At 38.1% G+C, this 25,785-nt stretch overlaps 2 protein-coding genes across 2 annotated transcripts in view; both read right to left on the reverse strand.

Moving 5' to 3' along the window:
• Nucleotides 1-226: 226 nt before the first annotated feature.
• nadkb (NAD kinase b) lies at nucleotides 227-17,022 on the reverse strand. The gene is given in 13 exon segments (XM_032566173.1): nucleotides 227-987; nucleotides 1,079-1,161; nucleotides 2,275-2,432; nucleotides 2,515-2,614; nucleotides 9,087-9,256; nucleotides 9,352-9,454; nucleotides 10,103-10,188; nucleotides 12,278-12,386; nucleotides 14,046-14,175; nucleotides 14,708-14,791; nucleotides 14,876-14,955; nucleotides 14,957-15,170; nucleotides 16,847-17,022. Coding segments are annotated over 12 exon segments (1,476 nt in total). The 5' UTR covers nucleotide 15,170; nucleotides 16,847-17,022; the 3' UTR covers nucleotides 227-827.
• Nucleotides 17,023-20,211: 3,189 nt separating this feature from the next.
• Nucleotides 20,212-25,785, reverse strand: part of skila (SKI-like proto-oncogene a) — a 33,124-nt gene continuing 27,550 nt past the window's right edge. Inside the window, exons 6-7 of the mRNA XM_032566172.1 lie at nucleotides 25,337-25,567; nucleotides 20,212-24,385 (exon numbers count right to left, since the gene is read on the reverse strand). Coding sequence (XP_032422063.1) covers nucleotides 24,131-24,385; nucleotides 25,337-25,567 — 486 coding nt within the window. The 3' untranslated portion in view covers nucleotides 20,212-24,130. The remainder of the gene's footprint in view (nucleotides 24,386-25,336; nucleotides 25,568-25,785) is intronic.

Raw genomic sequence — 25,785 nt, forward strand, 5'->3', positions numbered from 1 at the left:
TGTGTAATGAATCTATATAAAATATTTTACGTTTTTGGTGAGATTGCCATTTATGAAAATGTAGACTGTGCATATCATTGTGATAAAACATTACACAAATATATCATCACATGCTGCACTCTGTGGTTTGCTACATAATCATTGTAGAAGGTTGCAAAATAGCTTTGCTAATAACTTTCATCCTTCTTTTAAAGACTTAGCAAGCAAAGATCAAGCTAACAAAGAGAACAGTTGTCAGGCTTTTTATTTTCACATTATGGCTTTCTTTCTGCATCATTATTTGTCAGTTTCATAAACATGAAATTCACATAGTTGTGCTGCAGTCCTGTACAGTCTGAGTGCAGCTTTAGCTTCAAACGTAACTACAGTGCAAACAAAATGACGGCTCTAGATGCTGCAGGAAAACACAAACTTCAGGTAAGCAGTTAGTAATATTTTCAACTTGCTGACGTATACGAACATAAATATAACAGATACATTTAAACTAGACATCTATATGTACAAATTTACATGTAATAGGAAGTTCAGTCTACTTAGGTTTTATTTATTCAGGCTGTTTTTATGCTAAGTTTTTCCAATAGCATGCTGTTTTTTATGTATGGGGAGTGCTATGATCTCCTCAATGCTCATGTTGCATTAGGTGTCTGCATGCTCTCATAAAAATGACAAATTAAAACGCAGTGTGCATTAAGATACTATGACTCAGGGGTAAACTCACTATAACAGCCTGTACAGTGCAGCAGTGTTACACTGATCTGCCTCTGTCACAGTCTGGTGCTTTCTCATCATATCTCGGAGCGAACCTGATCTCCTCTGCCGTCGTTCTTTTAGTTCTCCGTGTCCGAAGAGTCTGAGACGTCAGCGAGTCGGGCCTGCCTCTTGCGAACGTTCCAGTGCAAGCACTGCGCCAGGCTTTCGAACCAGTCGTACACCAGGTCATGGCAGCAGATGGACGGCACGGGGTAACAAGACGTGGTGATCTTGATGCTGTCAGGAGAAAAAAAACAAAAAACAGAAAGGAGGGTAAGGAGAGCAGCTGAAACAGACCAGGAGCGTTGATGGAATGTATGAAATGTACCAGTCTCCATGCTGGATCTCCTGCCTCCTCCTGCCGTCAAACGACACCCAGACGTTGTTCCTCGCTTCGGGGGACAGAGTGATCTGTTGGCAAACAAAAAAAAGACAGATGGATGAAGTGAAAAAAAAAAAGATGTGGCAGCGCTCGTCTCAATGTCAAACAAATATGGGACCAAAACATGTAATGTTTTATATACACCTGTGTATCAAACCATAGCTCAGTAATTGACAGTTGAGTTTTGGGTTTGTTGGCTTTTGGTTTTGTTGGATAATTTGTATTTTTAGTAATTATCAAATATTTGTTATATCATGTAGTCTTGAAGTTACATTTAAATAATGTTTAATTATATGCTTTTCTCTTTTTCTACTATTTTAAGTAATGTTTTTGTGTGTTAAATAACTTTGATTCCTTCCTGTGACTTCCTTGAGATGCCATCAGCAAAGCCAGAGATAAGCGGAGACAACTCTTCTAGCAGAGTTTATTGCCCAGCAATAAACTCTGCTCTCCTGTGTGATATACAACTTGTTTTACTGGCCGTGTCTGGTATTTCAACTGGAACAAGAAGGATTTAGATTGTAGATAATATATGTCTAAACAGTAAAAGTTATTAGCGCTGCAGCTGTGTGTTGTCCTCCCTCTTAGAAGCTGCAAGCGCCTTGATTGTATACTTCATAGTTTCTGCCATAGTAGTTATTTTCGTTAGATCTATTTTCATATTTTTTTGTTGCATTATTGTTTTTCCTGTCATGATCTACCGTGTTTTTTTTACTTCTGATAAGGTCTTGCCATATTCTGTTCAGTCCTCTGTACTAATTATTGCTTGAAAGGTCTTGCCATATGTTCCTTCGTACTCAGTTTCTTAGTTTATTCTTGCATTTTGTTATGTTTCCCCAGATGTTCTCATGTTATGTGTTTCAGCTGATCTGCCAATCATGTAAGCTCTTGATTTTTCGCTGTTCAGAGCTGGAGTTTCTGTCTTCATGCCCTGACTCTTTGCTGAGTTCTCCATTTTTAAGTGATATAGTTGCGTACCGGCCCACTTAAAGCACTGGATGAAATTAAAACTGTAGATAAATGGGATATGGAATACCATCTGATAGCACAAACCTTTCTCCCAAATCTCTCCTTTTTCCATACGTACATAAACAAAAAGCCCTGCTTTTCGCTCTGCTTTGCTTCTTCACACAGAGTCTCACCATGAGCTCCACTCCAGCAGGAACCACGATGGGCCTGAAGGACAGGGAGTGTGGACAGATGGGTGTGACCATGATGGCGGGGACGTTTGGGTGGATCATCGAGGCTCCTGCTGCAGCTGCGTACGCCGTGCTGCCAGTGGGCGTGGACACGATCACCCCTGGAGGACACGGGACATTTTCACTCTGCTTTTGAGATGAAGCTGAACAAAAAGAAAAAAAAAAAGTGTTTTCTCGTCTCACCGTCTCCCTGGACTGAAGTAATGAGCCGCCCATCGAGGTACAAATCAACGTTGGACAGATAGGAAGACGGCCCTCGATCCACCACCACTTCATTTAACACCTGCGTCAAATCAGAAGGACTTTAGGAACACAAACACCACAAAACCTTTAAGTCTGGAAGTTTAACAAACATATGCAGAAAAACTGATAAAATGCAAATTTTGTAAGTCTGTTGTGCTACAGTGTGTGTAATAGTCTGTTTATAGTTAAATATGTTACTGCAGTGACATCTACAGGCCAGAAGCCAGAATGTGTTAATATTCAGAGACCAATGGTTTGATAGACACTAGAGCGGAAATGATTAATCCAGGGGTCTCAAGCTCCAGTCCTGGAGGGCCGCTTTCCTGCAACTTTTAGATGTGCCTCTGCTGCACCACACCTGAATAGAATAATTAGGTCATTAAGGTTCTGGAGAACTGATCTACACAAGGAGGAGGTAATTAAGCCATTTCATTCCAGTGTTTTGTACCTGTGGCACATCTAAAAACTGCAGGACAGCGGCCCTCGAGGACTGGAGGTTGAGACCCCTGGATTAATCAGATTATTGAAATAATCATCAACTAATTTAGTAATTAATTGCTGAAAGAACATACTCAGAGCAGTAATTGATCACCAGAATAATCAACAGATTAATCAATTGTTAAAATAATCGATAGTTGCAGACCTAGTTCTATGCATTTAATAAATGTCTAACAGTATTATGTCTTTAAAAATCAGCTATGTAATTTTTCACATTAAGAGAAGCAAATGATACTTTTCTGTTTCAAATACAATCAGTCAGGTCTTGCAATGCTTTTTCTTTTAAAATGTTAGTGTAAACACTGTGGATCTCATACTGACCCCTTCTTACCCTCACATTTAAGTTTTTGATGTCCTTCCACAATAAATATTCCTGACTGCAATCTCCTCCCATCTGAGGTCATTTTGACACAAAGCAATGATGCTGCATGCTTTTCTCTGGAGGTAACCATCGCTAACAAAAGGTTAGCGATGGTTACTAACCTTTTACCATGGAGACCGGGTGGACGTTCCCTCGCCGACCCATACACATGAGACATGAGATCATGTCTCATATCATGAGACATGATCTGTTAGCAATCGCTCTGCAAATTAGGTCGATGGGCTGATTTCAACTGGTGCTTATGGTTTGATTTCACCGTTATTAAATTTGCTTATTAATTTGACTCAGAGTAAAACTGGAACAAAATAGGCTTGTTATGCTAATAAATATTCTAGCGAGATAAAAGAAAATGACTATTTAGTTATCTCTTACTTTTCCAGACTCATTTAATCAGTTTTTATTATATTATTTATATTTGATTACAAAATAGATTAGTTTTAGTATTATTTTTGCCACACAATTTAAGAAACAACACAGCACTAAAATAGTCTTTTATTTACCAAACCTGGGTCAGATCAAAACCAGAATAGTCTGGATTAGATTATAAAGTGCAAATAACGTTTCTAAAGTCCAAAACAAACAAAAATTCAAAGCAAGATCAGTAACAGTGGATCCAATTTAAAACAGAAAGGAAAACATCTAAAGTCCAAATTAAAACATTAAATCGAAATTTTTTGTATCTTTTAACGTGTGTGCGTGTGTGTGGTGTGTGTGTGTGTGTGTGTGTGTGTGGGTGCGTGGGTGGGTGTGCGCGTGGGTGTGTGTCACTTAAAGCAAAATGAATTAAAAAGTGAAGCAAAAACTTACGTTTTGATTATCATCCCACAATAAACGTGATTTTGTCCTCTTGTTCCATGAAGTAAGAAGCGAAATCTTAATCTGTTTTCTATGTTTTTTAATGCCACTGCAAAAACAAAAAGTATTTTTGTCTAGTTTCTAGTGCAAATTTCTCAGTAGCACTTGAATTAAGAAAAAACTAACTTACAAGTAACTTTTCAGCCAGAGGTAGGAGCTTATTTTAAGTCAAGAAGTCCTTAATATTGATTACAACAAACTACTAGTTCAACTGGTAGATTATTTTACTTACAACAAGACATTTTTCCAACATATTAGTAAAATAATCTGCTAGGAGAACTAGTTGTTTTTTTTAATCAATATTAAGTAATTATTCACTTAAAATAAGTTTTAAAGTTACATCTAAGTTGTTGTTTTTTTATTTCAACTATACATTTGCATTAGAAACTATACAAAAAAAATACTTGGTAAGATTTTGTATTTTTGCTGCGTTTATCAAACTTATTCAGACTGGGGGAAAAAATGATTAAAGTCAGTACTTTCCCAGGTTTCCTAAAGACTTTCTTGGCCCTCTGTTACAAGGGCCATTTAGATGTTGCTAAATGCAACATCTGTGTCACAGCTGGAAAACAACCCAGCTAAACCTACATGAATTTCATTTATTAAACTGAAAACAAAAGCTGCATGAATAATTAGATACTGATGCACATCCTGGTTCTCCTGGAGTCTGCGGAGTGTAATCCCCTCTCACAGACGTTACGTTTCATTCGTGCTGTCAATAGAAACAACAAATCCTCCACCAGCAGACTGAGACTTGCAGTCCCACAGCCCGGAGGGAAACCAGCAGAGGACCCACCGCATAACAAATCACGCTCTGCACCTCCATCACACGGCATTCTGCACCGCTGAGCTGTGATGTCTGGCAGATGTGCTGACGTCAGCAGAGCTCAACTCAAACATCCTGCCTGCTGGAGACGGCAGACGTGATGTAATGTGAGGGTATAAGTGGGGTTCAGAGAGCAGTAAAAACAATTTATCACTGTACTTCACTGATGAGAACAAAAAAAAAAAAAAAAAAAGGAAAGAAAAACCCCTCTGGAGCGAGACGACGGGGCGGAGGGAGCCGAGCAGAAACTGACAAAACACAGACAGGTGCGCGAGCGCGTGCAGTCAGGCGTGTTGTTTAGTTACACTCTGTGCCAGACTGAGAGCATCAGGAATCATTAAATACCCATTTGGTGACGACTCCGCTTTTGACGCCACTGTCTCCATGGAAACGGACTCAACAGAACTTCACAACATCCAGCGTTCTCTCCCGTGTGTGCGGCGAGAGCTTTGTTATGACGGTCATCATGGAGACCGGGTGGATGTTCCCTCGCTGACCCATACACATGTTCTCTGTGCGCACAACAACGCTTCTGAGGTTAACACTGAAATCCCAACAGCTCGCTCCGTCAGACTGTGGTCGCATGAGCTCTTTGTCACGAAACCGCAGGGTCAGAGGAGCTAAACCAAGACTTTATTGGATTCAAAGAAATGTTCTGCATTTATTCTGCAGTAAAAAGAACTTGGACGATAAAGTAGGCTGCTGCACAAACACTAAATTAACTCTCAATCGTTAGAGATGCACAGAGAAAACGACAAGTGACTGGGAACAGATTGGTCTGAAGCTCAAACCGATGAGCTCCCTCTGATCAGCTCAAATGTAGTGACTTTCAGGTGTTAAGTTATTGAAAACACAAAGGACTAAAAAGCAATCTTAAAAGCTGTTTTTAGCAACATGTCAGGACATTTCAGGCTGAATGAGAGCAAGACTTTTAGCAGATAACAGAAAGGCTAAACAGAGAACAGCATAGTGGTTCTGTTTCTTCCCTTTTGAGCTTTAAAGATTGAGAATATAGCAAGTCGGCATTGGTCAGAGTCATAGTTTAATAATTAATTTCATCCTGTCGAGGTAATTGGAGTATGTTGTGTAATACCATTTTAAATCAGAAGTGTGTAGATGATAATAATAAACTATAAATTTACACACTGTTGGACTATGAGTCAGACAACAAAGTAAGAAACCTTTTAGTTTTGTTGTTTTTAGACATTTATTTTACTTATTCTATTTTATAATCTTTCATTTTTACTCAAACTACCTGTGGTGTTGCTTACATCATCCAGCCTAAAATACATTTTGTGACTCTGAAATCAAAACCACGTTCACACTGCAGCCTGAAGTGACCCAATTCCGATTTTTTTGTCAAATCGGATTTTCTGTTTTTTTTGCTGTGGTCGTTCACACTTCCAAAATATGCGGCTTGTTTACGTGATCTCCAGTGTGAACTGAAAGTGTCCCGCAGTGCGCAGTAGAGGGCGCCATAACGTCACACATGGAGAGCGCGCTCGGTGTTTTGCCAAACGCCATGAAGAAGAAGTAGTGCTCGGTGTTAGCGGAAGTAAACATGGATGCTAACTGCGGAGCATAACTTACGATTTTAAGGTTGTTGTCCGACCGGAGCCAAGTACAGTATCAACTTAATCCACATTACACTCCGCTATGGTTGCTATTTTCCCTCCCGCTTGCGGGCGCAGAATGACGTTTGTCGCGTATCAATGACGTTCAGGTCGGATGAACGTGAGCTGAACGTTAAATCACATTTGAATCGGATATGTTTCAGATATCCTGTGGCCTGGGTCGCATTCGAAAGGAATCCGGCTTGAGTTGTTCAGACTGTCGTGAAAAGGTCAGATACAGGTCGCATTACGTCAGAAGGAAAGGAATTGAGTCACTTCAGGCTACAGTGTGAACGCAACCTTAGTTAGAAAAAGTTGCCATAAGAGTCAGCAACATAAGGAGGAAAAGTTTTGCTAGTTGCTAGGCAGCAGCAGAGATAGATCAGCTTACAGTCTGAGACAAATCACAAAAAGCTGCAGACGATCCGTGGACGATGTTCCAGCAGTTAAAGAGAGTGAAGGTCAACACAGCAACAGGAGGAGGGACCGCTCGCAGCTGCGGTCGGTGAGTCATTGTAATTACAAATAAATACACAAAGCACCTGTGAAATAAGGAGCTACGGCTCTTCAGGAATGCACGTAATGCATTTCTTTTGCCATGTGGTTCGTCCAGATCAAGTGAAGGCACAGGAAAAAACAAGAGGAAAAATCAGGAATACGTTTTCACAATTACAAGGAATAACAATGGGCCTTTTTAATCAAACATCTGACATTCATTCCCGGATTCATCAATTTGGGTGGAGGAAACACTCACTCCCTCAGCAGGTGGCTCATGTACAAAACGTGCCTTTGAATAAAAATACGCCATACTTCCTTTTTCAAGCCAGAGATCAGATTAGAGAAGGCAAAGCTGTTATGTTACAGCTCCAATACATTCAGATTCTGCTTGAAGATAAAATATTTGGCCAGTTGGATGGACGTTCACCATCTTTAGTGCCCCAAACCTGATAAATAACTTAGTAACTAAGATGCTAAATAATGAATATAGAGCATAAATAGAAGAGTATTGCAAATGTGGGTTAATCCCAACAACAAACTGCAACTTCATGGCTGTTTTAACCATCATGGGGTTGATGGTAAAAACAGTCATTTAAATGATATGGAAATTGTTAATAAAGAGAAAAATATTGAACACAGTTCCATGTTTGCAATTACACATTAATATCCCTGTCTTTTAGCCTGGATGTCAGAAGCGCTGAAACGATTAATCGGATTAATCATGACGAATCACTTATTGAGATATTTGTCAATTAATTTAGTAACTGATTAATCGTTAACTGGAGTAATCAGTCTCAAAAAGGTCATTTGGTTAAAAAACAACACACTCAGAGCAGAAATTAAACTAAAACCATTTACAAAGTATACATTTTGGATTTAAATGAAGAAAAAATGTCTGTATGTAAATATGTTCCACCCAGAACTCCTCAAGTGGCATAGTTTTAGCTTCACCTGGTTCAAATCCTGTAAAAAAAAAATAAACATTTCTCCTATAAAGTGCCTTTTGCTATCTAATTAATCATCAGTTAATAGAATGAAATAATCAACAAATCAGCCCTGTACTGTATTGATGTGAAGTACAGCAGAAAGTGCTGAGCTTTGCTCATGTTGATGTTAGAAGCATTGTTCTCACTGCTGGCGATTATTTGCTACAAATGATCAATTCCACACTACAGGAGTGCTATGATACTACATTTTAGGCAATAAAATGCAAATTTTCTTATTTTGAAAAGGGATTTAATTATTTGTTCATTTGCATTTCTGATATATGTGCAATATTGTATTAAAAAGCTTAAATAAAAAATATGCAGAATGTGCCAAAAAATGTTTTCAAATAATCAATCATCTAAATAATCACTTACTAAAGTAACAACCGTAGTTTATTAGTTACTCGTAAACTCATAAAAAAAAGTATTTTACTTAATTTTTTTTAGAAAACTTGTATAAAGTTTTAGTAATAGAAATAAGAATAATAATTATATTTTAATGCTGCTGCTATGGCCGATAACCAATATTTATCAATATTACATATATTTCTCTACCGTTTCAACGCTTTTGGAAAGAAAATGGTCAGAAACAAATGGTACCAAAATGATATTAACAAATATTGGTTGTTAATATCGGCCTGCTTTTATTTACCAGACTGATGCTGATATGTTAAAAAGTGACTAATATCGGCCGACACCAATGTTGGGGCCAATATATCTAAAAACAAAACAATTTATTCTCCCTTTTTGAGATGTGAATCCAAGAAACATTGATGTTATCCTAATTTTCTCATTAAAAATAAAACAAAAACATTGCATTAAACAAGCTCAGTATGTAAACAGTGACCTCTCACCTGCAGCTGCAGGGTGACCTTCCCAGCCTCGCTGTTGGTGTGTCCATGAGGAAGGAGGCCGTTATGCTCCATCTGCGGCTCTCTGCTCTCCGGCTGCTGCCCCGTCCTCTGAAGCATATCCTTCACCACCTTCACCTTCAGACGGCTGCGCAGAGTGATGGCCGCGTTCCCTTTGACCCCACAGCACAACACACCCAGCTCCTTAGATTTTGTGCGTCTTGATTGAACAGATTGCTTACAAGTTTCACGGATAGTTTCGCTTTACCTTCCAACACTTTGGCCACTTCGGTTCTGTACGACTCAAACTTGAAGGGAGTCAGGAAACCCAGCGAGCCGAGGTGGAACGCCATCACTGGCGGGACGCTGCCCTGGAGAGGAAGAAACAGGAAATCTGTTGGCGTCAAAACTTTTCTGAACAAGAGATTCTGCAGTACAAATATCAGCAAAATCTGTTCAAATTCAGTTGCTGTGAAAATATTTTAAACTAAAACCTTTCTGTCACATCTGTGATGATAAGTGATGCACAAGAAACATGCAAAACTCCTGAGAGACATCATTAAAATACAGAAAGTAAAATTAGTGGATTCTGTGATGTGCTAAACTAAGTTTTAAACAACAGAAGTTTCCTAAACTTATTTTGATCAGGAGAAAAAATGTAGAAAAAGTGATTTTATAGCATAATTACTCCGTAATTATGTTTCTGAAAAGATCTCCTACATTGCAAATTAATTGGCTTTTCTTCAGATTGCTTTGCTTTTGAAATAACATCTCCTGAATGTTATTTTAGGCTAAAGGAAAATTATGGTAAAAATGAAAAACTAAATCCAGAAATCTAAGCAGACTGAAGAAAAACTTTCTTATTCACAAAAACTGAGATAAAAGCTCCTTAATCTTGTTTAACATTATTAATCTTGTCAACTAATGAGATAAATATACATCAACACTGCATGTTTTTCTTACAGAAGAACATGCAGATAATATCTTGCATCCATCTCATTTGATCAAAGTATCAATACCTGAAAGAGAGAAGAGGCATAAAGCAGCGTCCCATCGCCACCCAGACAAATGATCAGGTCGATGCAGTCAGAGATATCGTCATAACCTGAAGTCACAAACATTACAAATAAAACTTGTCATTGTGATGTAGAATTTTGGATTTTGGAACGACATCAAACTCATCTTCACTGCGTTCAATCTCCAAGTTGGAAAAATGAGCTATTAATTTTTCCAACTAAAACCTTGAACATTTCAAATTCTCCCACAAATCACGAAATAACACAATGGTGAAAATGGCTTCCAGTCAGGCAGTGGGAAAAAAGATGATTTATTTTCTTGTTTTGACACCTTAAAAAACTGCAGTACGTAGAGTGGTAAAAATCTGATCTACAGTACAGACCAAAAGTTTGGACACACCTTCTAATTCAATGGGTTTTCTTTATTTTCATGACTATTTATAAGGCAATAAATCCCACTTATTAACCTGACAGGGCACACCTATGAAGTGAAAACCATTTCAGGTGACTACCTCTTGAAGCTCATCAAGAAAATGCAGAGTGTGTGCAAAGCAGTAATCACAGCAAAAGGTTGCTACTTTGAAGAAACTAGAATATAAGGGCTATTTTCAGTTGTTTTACACTTTTTTGTTTAGTGCATATTTCCACACTGTGTTATTCATAGTTTTGATGCCTTCAGTGTGAATCTACAATGTCAATAGTCATGAAAATAAAGGAAACTCATTGAATTAAAAGGTGTGTCCAAACTTTTGGTCTGTACTGTATATGGCCAAAAACGCTTAAATTTGAACAAAACCTCAAGTTTTATCACCTCTACTTTTAAGTTAAACATTTTATGTAACTATCATTTCAATATAAAAATCACTTTTAAATTTGATAAAGAGGTTTTTGTATTTTTTTTTTATTTAAAAAAAGCAGAATTTGGTTGATTATGACTGATATGTACAAGCAGTTTATAGGTGTACATTGGCAAGAAGTTGGTAATTATTCTGATGCTGTATGTCCAATTGTCTTTATTACTATTATTATCCATAGATTTTCTTGACTTATGAGTTAGTTTGTAACAATTTTGTTTATGTAATTGAATTTATTTGTTGGCCCATTATACTGAACAAGCACATAAATATTATAACATGGCTTTAATTAACATTTTTTTGATAAATCCTTAAGTCAGTAAGTAATATATTTCATTAAATTGAGATAAAGGGTAGGATTAAATAGGTGTTCACTTCTTCCTACTCCTTTTCAAACAGAAAAGTTGTGGTAAACAAATTATTTTTGCTCTTGGTTATGTACATGTTTTCTCTGTCCTACTAATTGCTTGTTTTTAAAAATGTGTTTGAAATAAATAAATAAATCACAATTAAATCAGTAAAAAGAGTAAAACGTCCAAGTGGGTGAGTATTTTAAGAGGCACTATTTGCTTTTAAAGCAGTGTCACTATTGCAATACTTTTGTATGTTTTGAAGGATTTTAATGTCACAAAATGAGGAAAAAGTTCAAGGGGTGTAAATACTTATTTATGATTCTGTATGTTTCTATTACACGCAAGCAAACTGATAACATTCTGGTCCTTTTTTTACTTTCTTTCATAGATACAGAAATCTAATCCTTCTTTACTACTGATATAAAATTAGTATTATTCACATATTCACCAGTAACGTTAATAATTGCAATAAAATCCACCTTAAAAAAGCTCACGTTTGTATTTGGCTTTATTTAGAAATCAATTCTCGAGATAATGTAAATAAAAAGAGGATGTATTTACTTTTATCTCCGGCTTAAAATGAAACAAGAAGAAACTGTAGATCCTTTTTATAAGAAATAAACTATTATGACACAAAGTTTAAACACTCGTAGCACCAAATAACCCCACAAAAAGAGAATAAACAAAACTAGAAACTGGTGATTATTTATCAGTAACGCCATCAAACAAAGAGACAAAACATCCATAAAGTTAATTTAGGGGTGCTTCTAAATGTGCTAATTCTGTAAAATATTTAAATAAGAGCAGTATTATTATAACAGTTTTCTGATTTGAATGTCACACAGCATCATTTATATTTACATTTGTACAGATATAATCAGCAGAACTCTTTGAAGTGAATATTTTTGCATGGCAGTGTTGCGTCACAGACAGCTTGCATGGCTTTGCTATGAGACGCCCAGATGTCTCACCCTCTCTGAAGGTGCAGAGCTGATTGCGGATGGAGCCGAAGGCCTCGTCCTTCGACAGCGTGGCGTCGTCTGCTACCCTGCGCTCCACATACACCATCATCTGCTTCTCCTGAAGCACAAGTACACACTTTAGCCACAACACCGAATCGCGCACTGCTAGCTTGCGGCTCAGCGTGGTGGTGTTTGGATGAAATACAAACATGTCGACTTGCAGGTCGGCTCTGAACGTCTGGTTTTAGAAACATGTGGTTAAAATGCACCGCAGCTGCAGGAGACCAGACTGGAGCGTTCCTCTGCTTGTCTGAAACATTTCCTGGATTGATGGTGGTTAGATCCTGCTGCTCTTTGGCACCACAAATTCCTCAGCAGGAACTCATGTTCAGTGGAGGCGAAGAGGTTTAACCTTCTGCGCTTGGCAGAGGGACTCTTCTCAAAGAATGAACAGAAGATTCTGTCCAGATATTAAAATAAAAAGCAAAAAAGCGATAAAGTAATCACCTCCAAATATTAAGGTGGCGCTTCAAAAAGCTTGTACAAAGTACCCCACCATGGTGCACAAAGAAGTATTTTGTCTAGTTTCTACTGCAAATGTCTTCGTACACTTGAAATAAGACAAAACTAACTTGCAAGTAAATTTGAGAGATATAGGAGCTTGTTTTAAGTCAATAATTCCTTAATATTGACAAAAAAGTTGCAGTTTCACTCTTAACAAAACATTTTTACCATATTATGAGTGAAATAATCTGCCAGTGGATCTACCACTTTTTAAAAAATCTAATTTAAGGATTTTTAAAAATGTTTTACTTAAAACAAGCTCCTGTATCTTGTCTCATTTCAAGAGTTACTTGTTGTGTCTTTGTTATGTATGCAACATGCATGTAAAGGTTTAGGAAATCCATTCTGTCTTTTTATAAAGCATATATTGGTGTTTGAGTATATATCTTAGATTTACTTCTTTTATTAAATTGCACCAGATTTTAACGGGAAATGTTATGTTAATGTGCAAACACCAAGCTGACATAAACTTAACTGTATGGTTTACATAGAATACGAAACCAGAAAACACTACTGCATGCACTGCATTTTGTTTCTTGCTGGACTTTATGTGGTAACTCAGGAGTCAACTGTGGCACTTACAAAACCAAAAACAAAATGTTTTTGGTTATGGATGCAATTAGAGATGGTAATTTTAGATGTTTTTATGCAAAATCTGCAAACAATATCTACAATGAGCTTTTAAAAGTAAAAAAAAATTCTTCATTTTCCATATAGGAAATTGTTTTTTTCCCCCCTCTTGTAAGAGAGGATTCATTTTGTTTTAATATCTGTAAATAGAAATACATTTTAGTTTAATTTTTGTTTGCTTTCATAAATAAAACATTTTATGTAGTATATATTTAGAAAATCATTTTTTGTGGTTTTAGGAAGGTTTTATTTTGTTGCAGCTGAGTGAAAAGTGGCTGTTTGAATGGAAAATATTGCTGACTCCTATGGTAATCCAACACAAAGAGGTGCATAATTGTGAAATACAAGAAAAAAAGGAAATAAAAATACAAAGCACATTACAATTTTTTTACTTCCAATTCACAATTATGTCACTTTATCTGGCCTATGGCATTAAATCCCCCATTAAAAACATTAAAATCTGTCATTGCAACGTAATAAGAGGTGAAAAAGTGCAAAGTGTGTGAATATTCTTCAGAGCTCTGCATGTTTACACATTACTTGAATTAACCGCTGCGTGTTTGATCACACATCTGTCTCGTACCTCTACTAGAAACCTGCAGAGCTCTTTGAAAGGCTCGACCAGACTCTCGTCCCTGATCTTCCTGATGACGAGCACGTTGACCGGAGCTTTGTTCCAGGTGAGCCTCTGACTGACCGGGTCCTGGATGTGCCTGGGACACGTAGGAAAAATATTACACACACACACACACACACCAGGAAACAAACACAGAAATATACAGTGCAACACAATGACCCTTTGTCAGCAACAAGATACAAACAGGAAAATGTAAACTACCAGAGCAAATGTTCCACACATACCATATTTTCTGAATTAAATAAAGATTATTCCACATTTCTGAGAAGTAAAGTCGTTCATTAACTGCTGTGACTCTTAGCTGCAGCAGAGGATCCAGGTCAAATTCCAAATACAACAATAAAAATGCCTTTTCCTCCTTTTACCATTTGTCTTTCCTCTTGTTTATGTGGTAAACAGCAGGCATTGTAAAGATTATTCCACCTGTATGTGTTCAGAACCAAATCATTTCAGAACAGCTGACAGTAAAGTTAACCAGACTGCTTTAAAACGAGCCAAACACGTTACTTTCTCTTATCTAACTCAGTTGCACAAACTTCTCTGTGCCATTGATCTAACAAGCAGTCAGTGTACACAAAGTTCAGCTTATTTCGCAGCCTCATGCTTACATGACTGAAGTTGGGTTGGGAAGAATGCAGGCTTTGGGTCCAAAGTGAGTGGCTGGATACGGTCCATGCAGAAAGTGAGCTCTCCTGTGAGGAAGAGGATAAAAAAAGGAGGAGTTAACATCGCCTCATGTTTGGAGCAGCAGAAACCGAGCCACCTGGAGCACAGACCTCTTAGGAGAGCTTTCCGCTGCGCCGCACGATGAACCGGCGGGCTCCAAGTGCTCGTGTTGGCCTGGCAACCTCCGCCTGCTCCATCTCCCACAGCCGGTGCTCGTGATCATCCCCCCGCTGCTGTGACCTCTTCCCCTCCCTCCGTCTCCTAGGTGACCTGGACGGTTGGTCCCTGTGCTTTGAGGACCTGGTCGAGTCCGGCTGCTGATCAGGACAGCCGGAGGATCTCGACACGCTCCGGTCCAACGCTGGAAGAGACCTCGATGACAGACCGGCCTCTGAGTTCTCCATCCTGAAAAACAAAGAGCGCTTTGGAATGATTATTTAATCTACTAAGATTAAGGGAGAAAAGCTACAGACACCAGGTCCTATGTAGAAAAAATAATAATGACATAATGAGAGGCTTATTGACATATATCTGCAATGTCACATTAGGAGCATTGCAAACACAAAAAAAAGGGGGGGCGGGGGGGTAAATGTTTGCCATAAAACTCCATAAAATTTTTCTGATTAATTTCAGACATTTTCTAGAGATTTTTTGGGGGGAAATTTCTGAGTGAGAAAACTCAGAAATTTCAACGTTTTTTTCTAGAAAAGTTTCAAGATTAATTTAAAAATTAATTATTTTTTTTTATTCCAACTGACTTTTCAAACTCAAAAATTTCCAAGTTTTTTCCAGAAATTTTCTGAGATTATTCTCAAAATTTCTGTTTTTTGGCAGACAGTAACTCCTTCTGGTTTTTTTTCTATGTACAATGGTCCTAATGAACTGTCTGGAAAGGGTTATAAAACCATTCTATGTCTTTGTGACTTAAATGAACTACAGTAAGAGCCACTAATAACCAAATGGAGAAAACACTAAAGAATTTTTGACCACTCTACCAAAAATTCACCTTAATTTATCCCAAAGAACCCTCAACAACATATAAAGCACTGCAGAATTCACTTTCCTTCAATAAGATCAGATCATAAACCCTGACTCAACAACAAAAAAGAAACAGGGTAAAATATATATATATAAAGGTTAAAAACACTGCGGACCAAACTAAAAAACAAAAAACATATAAATAATAGTATCCCCCAAGACCTTTTTGGGAATTCATTCTTCCCAAAAATTACTTTTTTGTAATTTAGCCAACCGGACGGCTCTGCAGCTCATTAAATCTGAAGTAAACACAAACAAAAGCAAATGAAATGGGTTAACAGTGCTTGCCGACCCCTGATGGTGTCATCCAGGACATGTTACTGTGAAGTACCATTTCTGCTGACTCAGTATTGAACTCTGCATTAACAGTCTTCAGTTAGAGGCAGTTTGCGAGAGTTGCAAGACAGCCTGCTACTGGAGATTCTTCTGCACACACCGTCACCTTCCACAACAACTCTTTGAAGATACTTGGAAGTTATGAGTTAGGAAGACATTTAATTTCCCTTTGGACCAAATAAAGTATTTTTGAGTTTAATTAAAACAATTCTGCAATAAAAATATGTGCACCATATTCCTCTGCGGTTGGTTAGAAAACAGGTAGCAGATTTTAGGTTTAGTGAGAAACTACTTTATTACTTAGGATCGGGTGGGTTTGGATAGATTTTTGCTCTTGAGAAAAGAAATGAACATTTTAAATCTGCGTTCTACATTTCCTTTGTGTGGTATTAAAATGAGTTTAATTAACCTTAAAGCGTGACCAAAAAAAGCATAAAACGTAAAGGAGAGAAATCTGACAAACATGAAATATACGTCCCATTCATCGAAAAAAAAAGCACACACCAATCATTTTACATATTATCAACGTAGGCGTTTCAGATCAAATACTAGACAGGCGTATTTATAAGTCTAACCGGACGAACTGGAGCTACTTTTGTCCCAGTTTGAGTCAGACAACCTCGTTGTGTAAAGTACTGCGCTCCAGTAATGACTGTACCACCCGGATTATCTGCTGTCACTCACAAATCATTGACAGATACCGTTACCTAGCAATAGCTCCGCTAGCTAGCCGTCAGGAAACGCAGCAAAACTGAACGAAGTGACGCCTTACTTTTCCACAGACTACTAAACGAAGCTCATGTCGACCCAGGGACACGAAAGGCAAGGATGCATGCAGAAAATAACGACAGTATATTTAAAGAAGAGACATTAAAAAAAGAAAGATTACATAGCAGGAGCGATCTGACGTCACAGGAAGCTGTTGCGGGTGACCACTACGCGTTACAGCGCCATGTTTGCCCCAGCTGGCCACGCTCAGAACTACACGCAGTGTTACAGAAACTGGAATCAGTACCAGAAGATACTGCATGTTCTTTTGCCAAAACAGAAAAGAAAATATAAAAAATAGCAATGCAGCGGATTGTAAAAAGGAGTAGATACGTTTTGTTAAGGTTAACTGTGTTACACCTACAGCTAACAGAGTAATTATTGGAAAGCAAGTGCATCACTCGTATTTTGCACACAATGACTAACTTGATTCAGTGTAATGCATAAATAAAATGTAATAACAATCTTCTTTTGATATTCTCCTGGTGTTCACTCTCATGTCAGCAGTCAGTAACACACCAAGCTGAATGTTTGAGGTTTGAAAAGGGCAAAACTCCCACAAAATGCCAAGCTGTGATGTTCTCATCATGTGTAACGCATGTGTTTGATTTTAGTCATTCAAAGTGGGAATAATGTGTGGTAGTTATAATTTATTCCTCACTACATATATATATATATGTAGTGAGTATGTATATATATATAGAAATTTTAAAAAGACATCTTAAAAGCTCTAAAGGGTTTAAAATTTATGCTGGAAATCCACATTTCCAAGTATTTCTGAAAAACTATTTTATTTGTAACTTTAGCAGTTCAAATTTCAAGTTTCAATAAGATAAAACTAATAGGAAACCCTTGTTGTTTGATATTAATTGTTAGTGTTCAACAAGCAGCTGTAAACATTTACTTCAGTGCTGAAGCAAATTCAATCAAGATTTAAAATAAGTACATTTCTAGTAACTACATACAAAAAATATTATTTAAATTAGTAAATTACCTATTTTATCAGGGGCCTTTTAAAAAAATACACTTAATTTTTTCCCTACACTCCCACTACCACATTTAAATGTTTGTGATTGACTATGTGTCATGGTTTCTGAGTGAGTGACTGGTTTGCACATGAGTTTAAGTTTTGCGTTTTAGACAGAAAAATAAATAAGGTTAAATGGGATCCTGGAGGAAAATGATGAGTGTGTTGCCAGATTTCAGCCTGGTTTTGCTGTCAGCTTAGAGGTATTTTAAATAGCAAGGAAACCACATGATATAGCTATAAGTTCACTGGCACACTGTAGTGAGTTTGCTATTTGTTTGAAAAAGTGCAAGTATTTCAGAAAGGTCTGACCAGCTCTATATTACAGATTAAAAATATATTTAAAAAAAACATTCAGAGAGAGTTTCCTGCCAATTTAATATATTATATTACTTATTTTACGTTATAACGTCATTGGCAGAGGTAGACTTTATTTTACTGACTTGTAATTAATGAACTTAGTTTTCTACTCAACAACCCAACAGCACCTAGTGGTCATTAAGGGTATTGCAGGTTATAGGTTAACGCTTATTTAATCTTAAATGATAAACAGGAGTTTCTGGATTTATGCTGGGTTGGATTTAATTTTATTACATTGTTTTTCAACAATAAAGAAAAACAAACAAACAAATAGCATCCATAGACATGCAATAAATAATATATAGGAAAAGTATTAACAATTACAAAATACTTAACAACACTGAAAATAACCAGACACATGGAGTTTTCTACTTAAACACACATATGAAGAAAGGACACTCAATAGGCTGAAGCCAGTGCATGGTTAACCTATATTTATCTAATTAATAAAAACTTATCATTAAGATTGTCTCGATTTGACCCAAGGTATTAGCTTGGAGTCCAACTTAGGTCATTCTTAAATATTCATGATCAGAAACTCAACTTCTAATACTTTAAGCTAAGCTGTGACCTAAAGCTTATCTTAATTTTTAATAATCAGAAAGATGTATGTTCAAGATGTATACAACTGTTATCTAATAAGTGTTTTTCACAAACCACAATGTTCGCAGTGAAGGAAACTGTATTGGATGCAGCTCCCAGGACACGAGAGCTGCTGAAACACAGGTCCTTTTGCTATATGATGTTCAAAATATAGCTCTGAGTTTAAGAAGCATCATTCTACATTGCGTTGTCAGTAGCTGTGCTTTCATTAACCATATAATTGCGTAATTTGATATTTTGAAAACAAATTAGCTTAATGGAACCGCGCCAATTTTAAAAAAATGTGTTTCCGGTTAAAGGATGTGGTGTGTTTTTTTGGCTGAATCTTAGTTTATTTCACAAAATTGCAATGGAAATAATTTTTTTCACATCACGAGTCATGTGATTAACAACCGGATGTTAACACAAGGTCAAACCACGAAGAAGTAATTGGAGGACCGTGGCGTAGCATGGTTTTTTTAAGCATAAACAGACTTATTAACTCGTGATTTTAATTGTGTTTCTTATTTAATGTTATTTTTGACATTAGCAGGACACTGAAAAAGTTCTGCACACATTTGCAATAGAAAAGCAGCGACTGAACAAGAAAAAAAAAAAACCCATTATAGCCTAAAGGAAGTTCAGCTCAACATACTCAGTACACGTTTTCCAATGACATTTTTCCTGGTTTTCTTGGCCCCACTTCTCCTTCTCCCTGAGTGAATACCTGGACCTGAACGTTGCCTGGCTCTGCTTGTCAACAGCGTCCTGGTAGAGATTGTTTTATGTGCAGTCTGTCAGGCTTTGCAGCTACTGCAGGGCTTGGCAGCGTTTCTGCAGACAGCTTCTGTGAGACGAGGTTTTAGTTAAATTTAGCCTGGATGCACAAGACAAAACGCAGGACTTCAGAAGGAATGCTTAAATTTAAATGGAAAAATTGTCCTACAAAATAAACAAGTACCTCTTTAAATTAAATTATATGGCGCATCTTTTCACATTAATGTAATTTTACAGTATAAAGATTAAAAAAAAACCCTGCTTTGATTAGATTTATAAAATAATATTTAAACAACTAATTTAAAAGGTTCTGCTATGGAGGGCCTTGAGTTTGACACATATAAAGAATTAGATTTTCTCGAACTGTCTGTGTAGTTACGCTGCACTAGGCTGACCATTTTTCCTCACTTTCTTCTTCTACTACTCTCCAATTTGAATTATTTTCTGTTATTTCAACTTTTAACTTTGTGTTTTCTCTGTTTTTTTCTCTATACAAGCTACACCTGGTCTGGCATCCTGTCTGATTAAAATGAAAATGAAAGAAGCCCAAGACAACGCTTGTTTTGACACTACAGAACTTTACTTGAATTTGATCCAAGTTCATCGTCTATACAGAATTTATTTACAGGTTCTGAAATCAGGGAAGAAAGAGGGGGAAAAAAAATCCAGAAATAAACAAAAAAAAAAACCCCACTAAATACAACCGAGGTATCGGCTAAAAGCATTTACAGGTATGTCATTTATTAATGATGCTCAACAGTTAGAGATGCAGTGTCCTCTGCTTTAAAAAAACATCTTATATCACAACATGAGGTAGGAGAACAGTGTCTCTAATTCATGCAAGAACAAAAAAGTCTCATCACACTGTAGTATTGGCAACGTAGTATTCAATGGTCACACACACAGACACTGCGTTTCATGTTTGCAAACAGCACTGATGGGAAAGCAACAGATATAGGCTTATTTTTGCGTAAATTCCACCTTCGACTGTCAGTCTGAGCCTTCTGCAGTCATTTTCCAGGCTCCTTCTTTTCATTTTTATCAGTTTGGCAAAATTCACAACTGTACAAAACACGTCTAAGCTCTCAAAGCGCTGCAAAAAGCCAAAGAAAGGCCCAGCATGTCATCTTAAAAGGAGTTTTTCCCATCCTACTGGTTAGTAATAGATGCACACTTAAAAAGACTAAACAGCGCCCACTTGTGGTTACAATGCAAACTCCTCTGACAGTAGAAAAAAAAATACATCTTGGGTGAATTTTCTGCTGCAGAATCAAACAGGAGAATAAAAGTAATACTGATTAGCATCTGAATGGTTAATACATGATTTCAATGTGGGGGAAAAATAGTCAGACCAAATTATTCTACAGTTTACAATCTTTATGATCATACTGTGACTTCATATCCTGGCCAGCCTCTCAACCACAAGGGAGATAAAACTTTGCACATGTTCAATAATTCATGCAGATGAGCCTTTTTAAAAATCTGAGGAGGGAAATCTTCAGTCTTTTTTTTTTCTAACAATAAACAGATTGTAACTTGGCGACATAAACTGGGAGGGCAGCAAAACATGCAAACTTTTTTTTTTTCTTCTTTTTGTTTTTTCTCCAAAAGGTCTTCTTGAACAAATTTCTGATTTAGATTAAGGGAGAAGGTTCAAATAGCAAAAAAAAAAAAAAAAAAAAAATCTGTCATGATAAAATCCATAAAAACAACAGCGTCGGTTCTGAAAGTGGAGTAAAAGTGTGTAACAAAGTATTTTTTATTTTTTTTTAGTTTTATAGTTGATGTCTGAGTAAACCATGCACTTCATTCCCCCACATCCACTCCAGAAGAGTCCTTTTTCTTTTTTTTAAATAAACGAAAGCAAAACATTTAGGCCCAGTGGAGCCTCAGCTGTGGTCCAAATCATAAAACCTTTTATAGATTATTTATATAAGAACAGTTAATATATTAATGACTACCTTATTTACAAAGTGAATATAAATCTTTCGTTTATATGTTAAACATTTTTCTTTCATCATCTTAATAAATGTTTTCAATGCAACAACAGTAGAGTGTACATTTGTTCCGCCTGCTCTCTGTCCGCTCCTTCCGGTCCGTTTCTGTAAAGGGAGGCTGTGTAAGAAAATCTGCATCGAACAGGATGGAGCACAGTGGAATGTCTTATCAATTTGCATTAATAGCAGATGCATAAAAAAGAAGCTCAGTTTTTTTTTTGTTTTGTTTTTTCTTTTATATATACCGAGGACGATCCCGTTGCACAGTTATTTACACACGCACTCACTCGCACAGACGCTCACAGGGATCTTTTTATAGTGGTGATAAAAAGCGCTTCAGCCTGGGCATGATGGGATTCCTCCCGGGCATCTGATCTGGATGTGGGTCATCCACCAGAGGGGTCCCCCGACATCTGCTTCAAACAGGGGGTGGGGGGGGGGGAGAAAGCTCCATCGAAGTCGGGGCCACCCAGCCTGCCATTAGCGAGCCTCGGTGCTAAATGTCCACCGCTTCACGCTGCTCGTGAATAAGTGCAAACGGAACCCGAAACTCCAGCGAACCGCCAGCTTTCACCTGCGACCCGCATTCTTAGACGACAAGAATGTCTAACAACGAAGAGAGAGGCTCAGAGAGCCGCGACAGCCCGCAGCTTTGATCGTCTGCTGGGAACGCAGGGGCCACCGTTCCGCACGGATGGCTGCGACGCACCGACACACTCCCGTGTGTGCATAACACGTTGCGGGTTCTTTCATGCGTCGTCATGGTAACGAAGAGGAAAAAAAAAACAAAAAAAAAAACATCTGTGCCCAAACTACAGGATGGGCCGGAGTAAGATCAGAGTGTGATAAAGGGTGAGTAAAAATACCTCTGGTTGAAGGTTTTAATAATAGTTAGAAAAAAAAAGGGTTAAATTAAACGAGAAATGCAACTTTAATTCATTTTTTTTACTCGGTTTCAACGAATTTCCTGGTTGGGTGTGGTGAGATTTGAGGATTTTTATCAATATTTAACAGAAAACTGGCAAACTCCCATGAAGCTTTATCATTTATAAGATGCATTTACTGTTATATTGGTTTTATTGCATAGATTAGAGGACAAATCTAAATTAAACACTTGCTAAGTTAGTAGCTGCTGTCATTCTGCTCTTCATAGACTCACTGGTGAATAAAAAGCTTTAAAATATCTAGTTAATTAGTCAGAGGATGACTTTTCAAGTTCTGTAAAACCAAAAACCAGTACACAGCGTCTGGACCTTTGGTTGTTTTCAAACGATTGCTAGCTGGAGGGGTAGATTATGCTGAAGTTTTAAATTGTACCCAATTCCTAAAGTTTGATGCCATGACGTGGCCGACATGGACAGAACGGCTCCGTTCATTTCCTCTCCTGCTGAAGCTAAAGGTAAAGGTAGACTACTAAACCTGCGCAGAAAACGTCATCGTCTCCTTCTGTTTGCTGATTGGCCCTTTTGGAAAGCCCAGGCTAGTCTGTTGAAAAGTTGTAGCCTACTTTCAGTTAGTTAGTTGGCTACCAGTGTGGAGAGGTAATGTTTTTGTTCACTCTGATCACTACAACTTTTTTTGGTGTCACGAAGGGATTTGAACCATAGGAACCAAATGACGGAGAAATTTGAGCAGTTTTGAAAAGGGAATGTTTTAAAAACCTAGCATAGCTCGATGTCTGAATGACCCGTGCCCAGACCGAGGAGGACCAGCAGCTGGCCGGATGAGTGAAGAGGAAACCAATCTTCCCTCCAGGCTGTAGTATTTCATAGCTAAGTACAAGAAGTGTAGAGGGGTTTTGGGGAGAGGTCACACTCAGTCACTTCAACATCAGCGTCATTACTGGCATATTTTCATGAGGTCCTACAACATCTGCGAATGACAAATGTCTGCATTTGTACAGTAAAGGTCTTTTTTCCTCCATAAAGACTTAATATTTTAACATGATTATATTTATTTGTGTTTATAAGGAGTCCAAAAGAAAATATATATTTTTATATATATGTATAGAGAGAGAGATGTCATTTTAAACTCCTCCACTCGCTGATTGTTGAGGATCTGAGCTTCATGTTTACAAAGTCTGTAGGTACCGGCGGCCACGCCAGGTAGTAACATAAAGTGTCACCAGCGAGGAACAGTGGAGTCCAAAATCCAGAGTGTTCAGCTCCAGGAACCAGGGAGCAAGAAGGACGATGATCCAAGTGGGAAAGGATAGTGATGGAACTTCCTGTCTCTAAAGCAGCTGTTAGTTTATTAAAAACTATAAATTAAATCAAACATACATGCCCAAAAAGTCTTTAAATACTGTTTAAAGAGAGAACTGGGAATATATATATATGTAAAAAAAAAAAAAAAAGAAAACATAAATCTTGTAATGTTGTATCTTTTAAAAACGGGGATCAGAAGGGGAGCCTGTGTAGGGTCAGGCTGAATTGTTTGTGTCTGTAGAGTTGGCAAGTGACGGGAAGAAAATGTCGCCGTTACTTCAGGTCGGCCACAAGAGCCTCAGCCATGGAGGAGGAGCAGGGTGGGGAGTGGGCGTTCAGGGGTCCAGTGGAGGGAGTGAGAGGGGGAGAGGGGCTGCCTCCCATCATGCCAGACTGGGCCATCTGCTGCTTGAGCTGGGCGATGGTGTGCTCCAGCTTCTCCCGCGCCTCCCGCTCCCGGTGAAGCTCCTCCTGCAGCTCCTGCCGGTCGGCCTCGGCCCGCTCCAACCTCTGCCGCAGCTCCGACAACTGGGAGGAGACGGAGATAGAGGTCGGGTTAGGATCAAACACGGCAGAAAACCCCCTACTCAACATTTACACAAAATGTTACCAAACATTTTTGGTCTAGTTTCAAATTCAAATATATTGTATGAAGACAAAACTAACTAACCAATAAATCAATCACTATTACAGAAAAGGAGGTGACAGGTGTCTAATAGAGCCGATTCATCCCCTCAACATCCAACATGCAAATTGATTAAAGACATCAAATTAATAATGGAAAGACATGATACACATTCTTTTATTTTTTTTCAAGACTTCTGCAGAACTTAAATAAAACCAAATGAGGTAAAATATCCACAAAAAATGGCTTTAGAGCCTTATAATAGTAAGAAAGTTGTAACATAACATAGCAGATATCCAGCTTTTAGCTGCACTTTCACTGTTAAGCCACATTCATATTCAGGGTGAAGCAACTGGGACTGTTTACCATTAGCGCTCATATTTCACAGCTCAGAAATGGAGAGTGATGTAATTCTGTTTAGAAAGTATCTCTGCGTGGTAAACAAGACTAATGCTGCATGTCTGTCCACAGACTTCATTTCTTTCTAGAGCAGCTAAGATGAGGAGAAAATGTTGGGAGCTTTTCAAGAATCTGCTGAGAAGTGGAGTTAAAAGCCGTGTTGGTGAGGCGCTGAGCTCAGGCCAACATAACTCAGTCTGTCTCCAGGTTTAATCTCCTGGAAACCCAAACAACCTCTCCCAAGTGTGTTTTTATATTCTTACACAAAACTCAGAGTTCAAATATTACTGGACAAACATCTCCAATATCTGGCATATCTACAGAAGAAAGAGTGAAACATGTTTCACATACAAAAAAAAGGTTTTCAATGTAAAAATGGCCCATAAAACAAAGTTTTATGTTGCTGTAATTCAGTGTGACTTATTTAGAACTGGTGATGCATTTAGAGCTCCTACCTGAGCGGTGTAGTGGGCCTCCTGCTGCCGCTGGGCCCCGGGTTCGCAGGCGCAGGCCTGCTGCCGGAGCTGCTCCAGACGGCTCTCTAGCTCCAGCTGCTCCTGGCGGGCCTGTCCGAGCCGCCGCGCCTGCTCGCTGTGCACCGCCTCCAGCTCGCTGCGGAGCTCCCGCTGCTCCGCGCTCAGCTCCCGTAGCCTCGCCGCCTCACCCCCACGCAACGCCTCCAGCTCCTGGACGCACAGAATCCAAGACAAGAACGATCTGAGTAACGGTGATAATAATGATCTCGTACACTGAGCCTGCAGGAGAGACACTTTGCAATACAGCTTCTCCTCAGGGAGGTTAGACTTTGTGCTTCCACCACTGCCCAAAACCTGACAGAATCCAAAACTGTGTTTGTAACCTATGACTTGTATTTGGACATAGCTTTCAATCATTTCTGCAGAGA

Source organism: Xiphophorus hellerii, chromosome 6, assembly GCF_003331165.1.
Source record: "Xiphophorus hellerii strain 12219 chromosome 6, Xiphophorus_hellerii-4.1, whole genome shotgun sequence".
Lineage (NCBI taxonomy): Eukaryota > Metazoa > Chordata > Actinopteri > Cyprinodontiformes > Poeciliidae > Xiphophorus > Xiphophorus hellerii.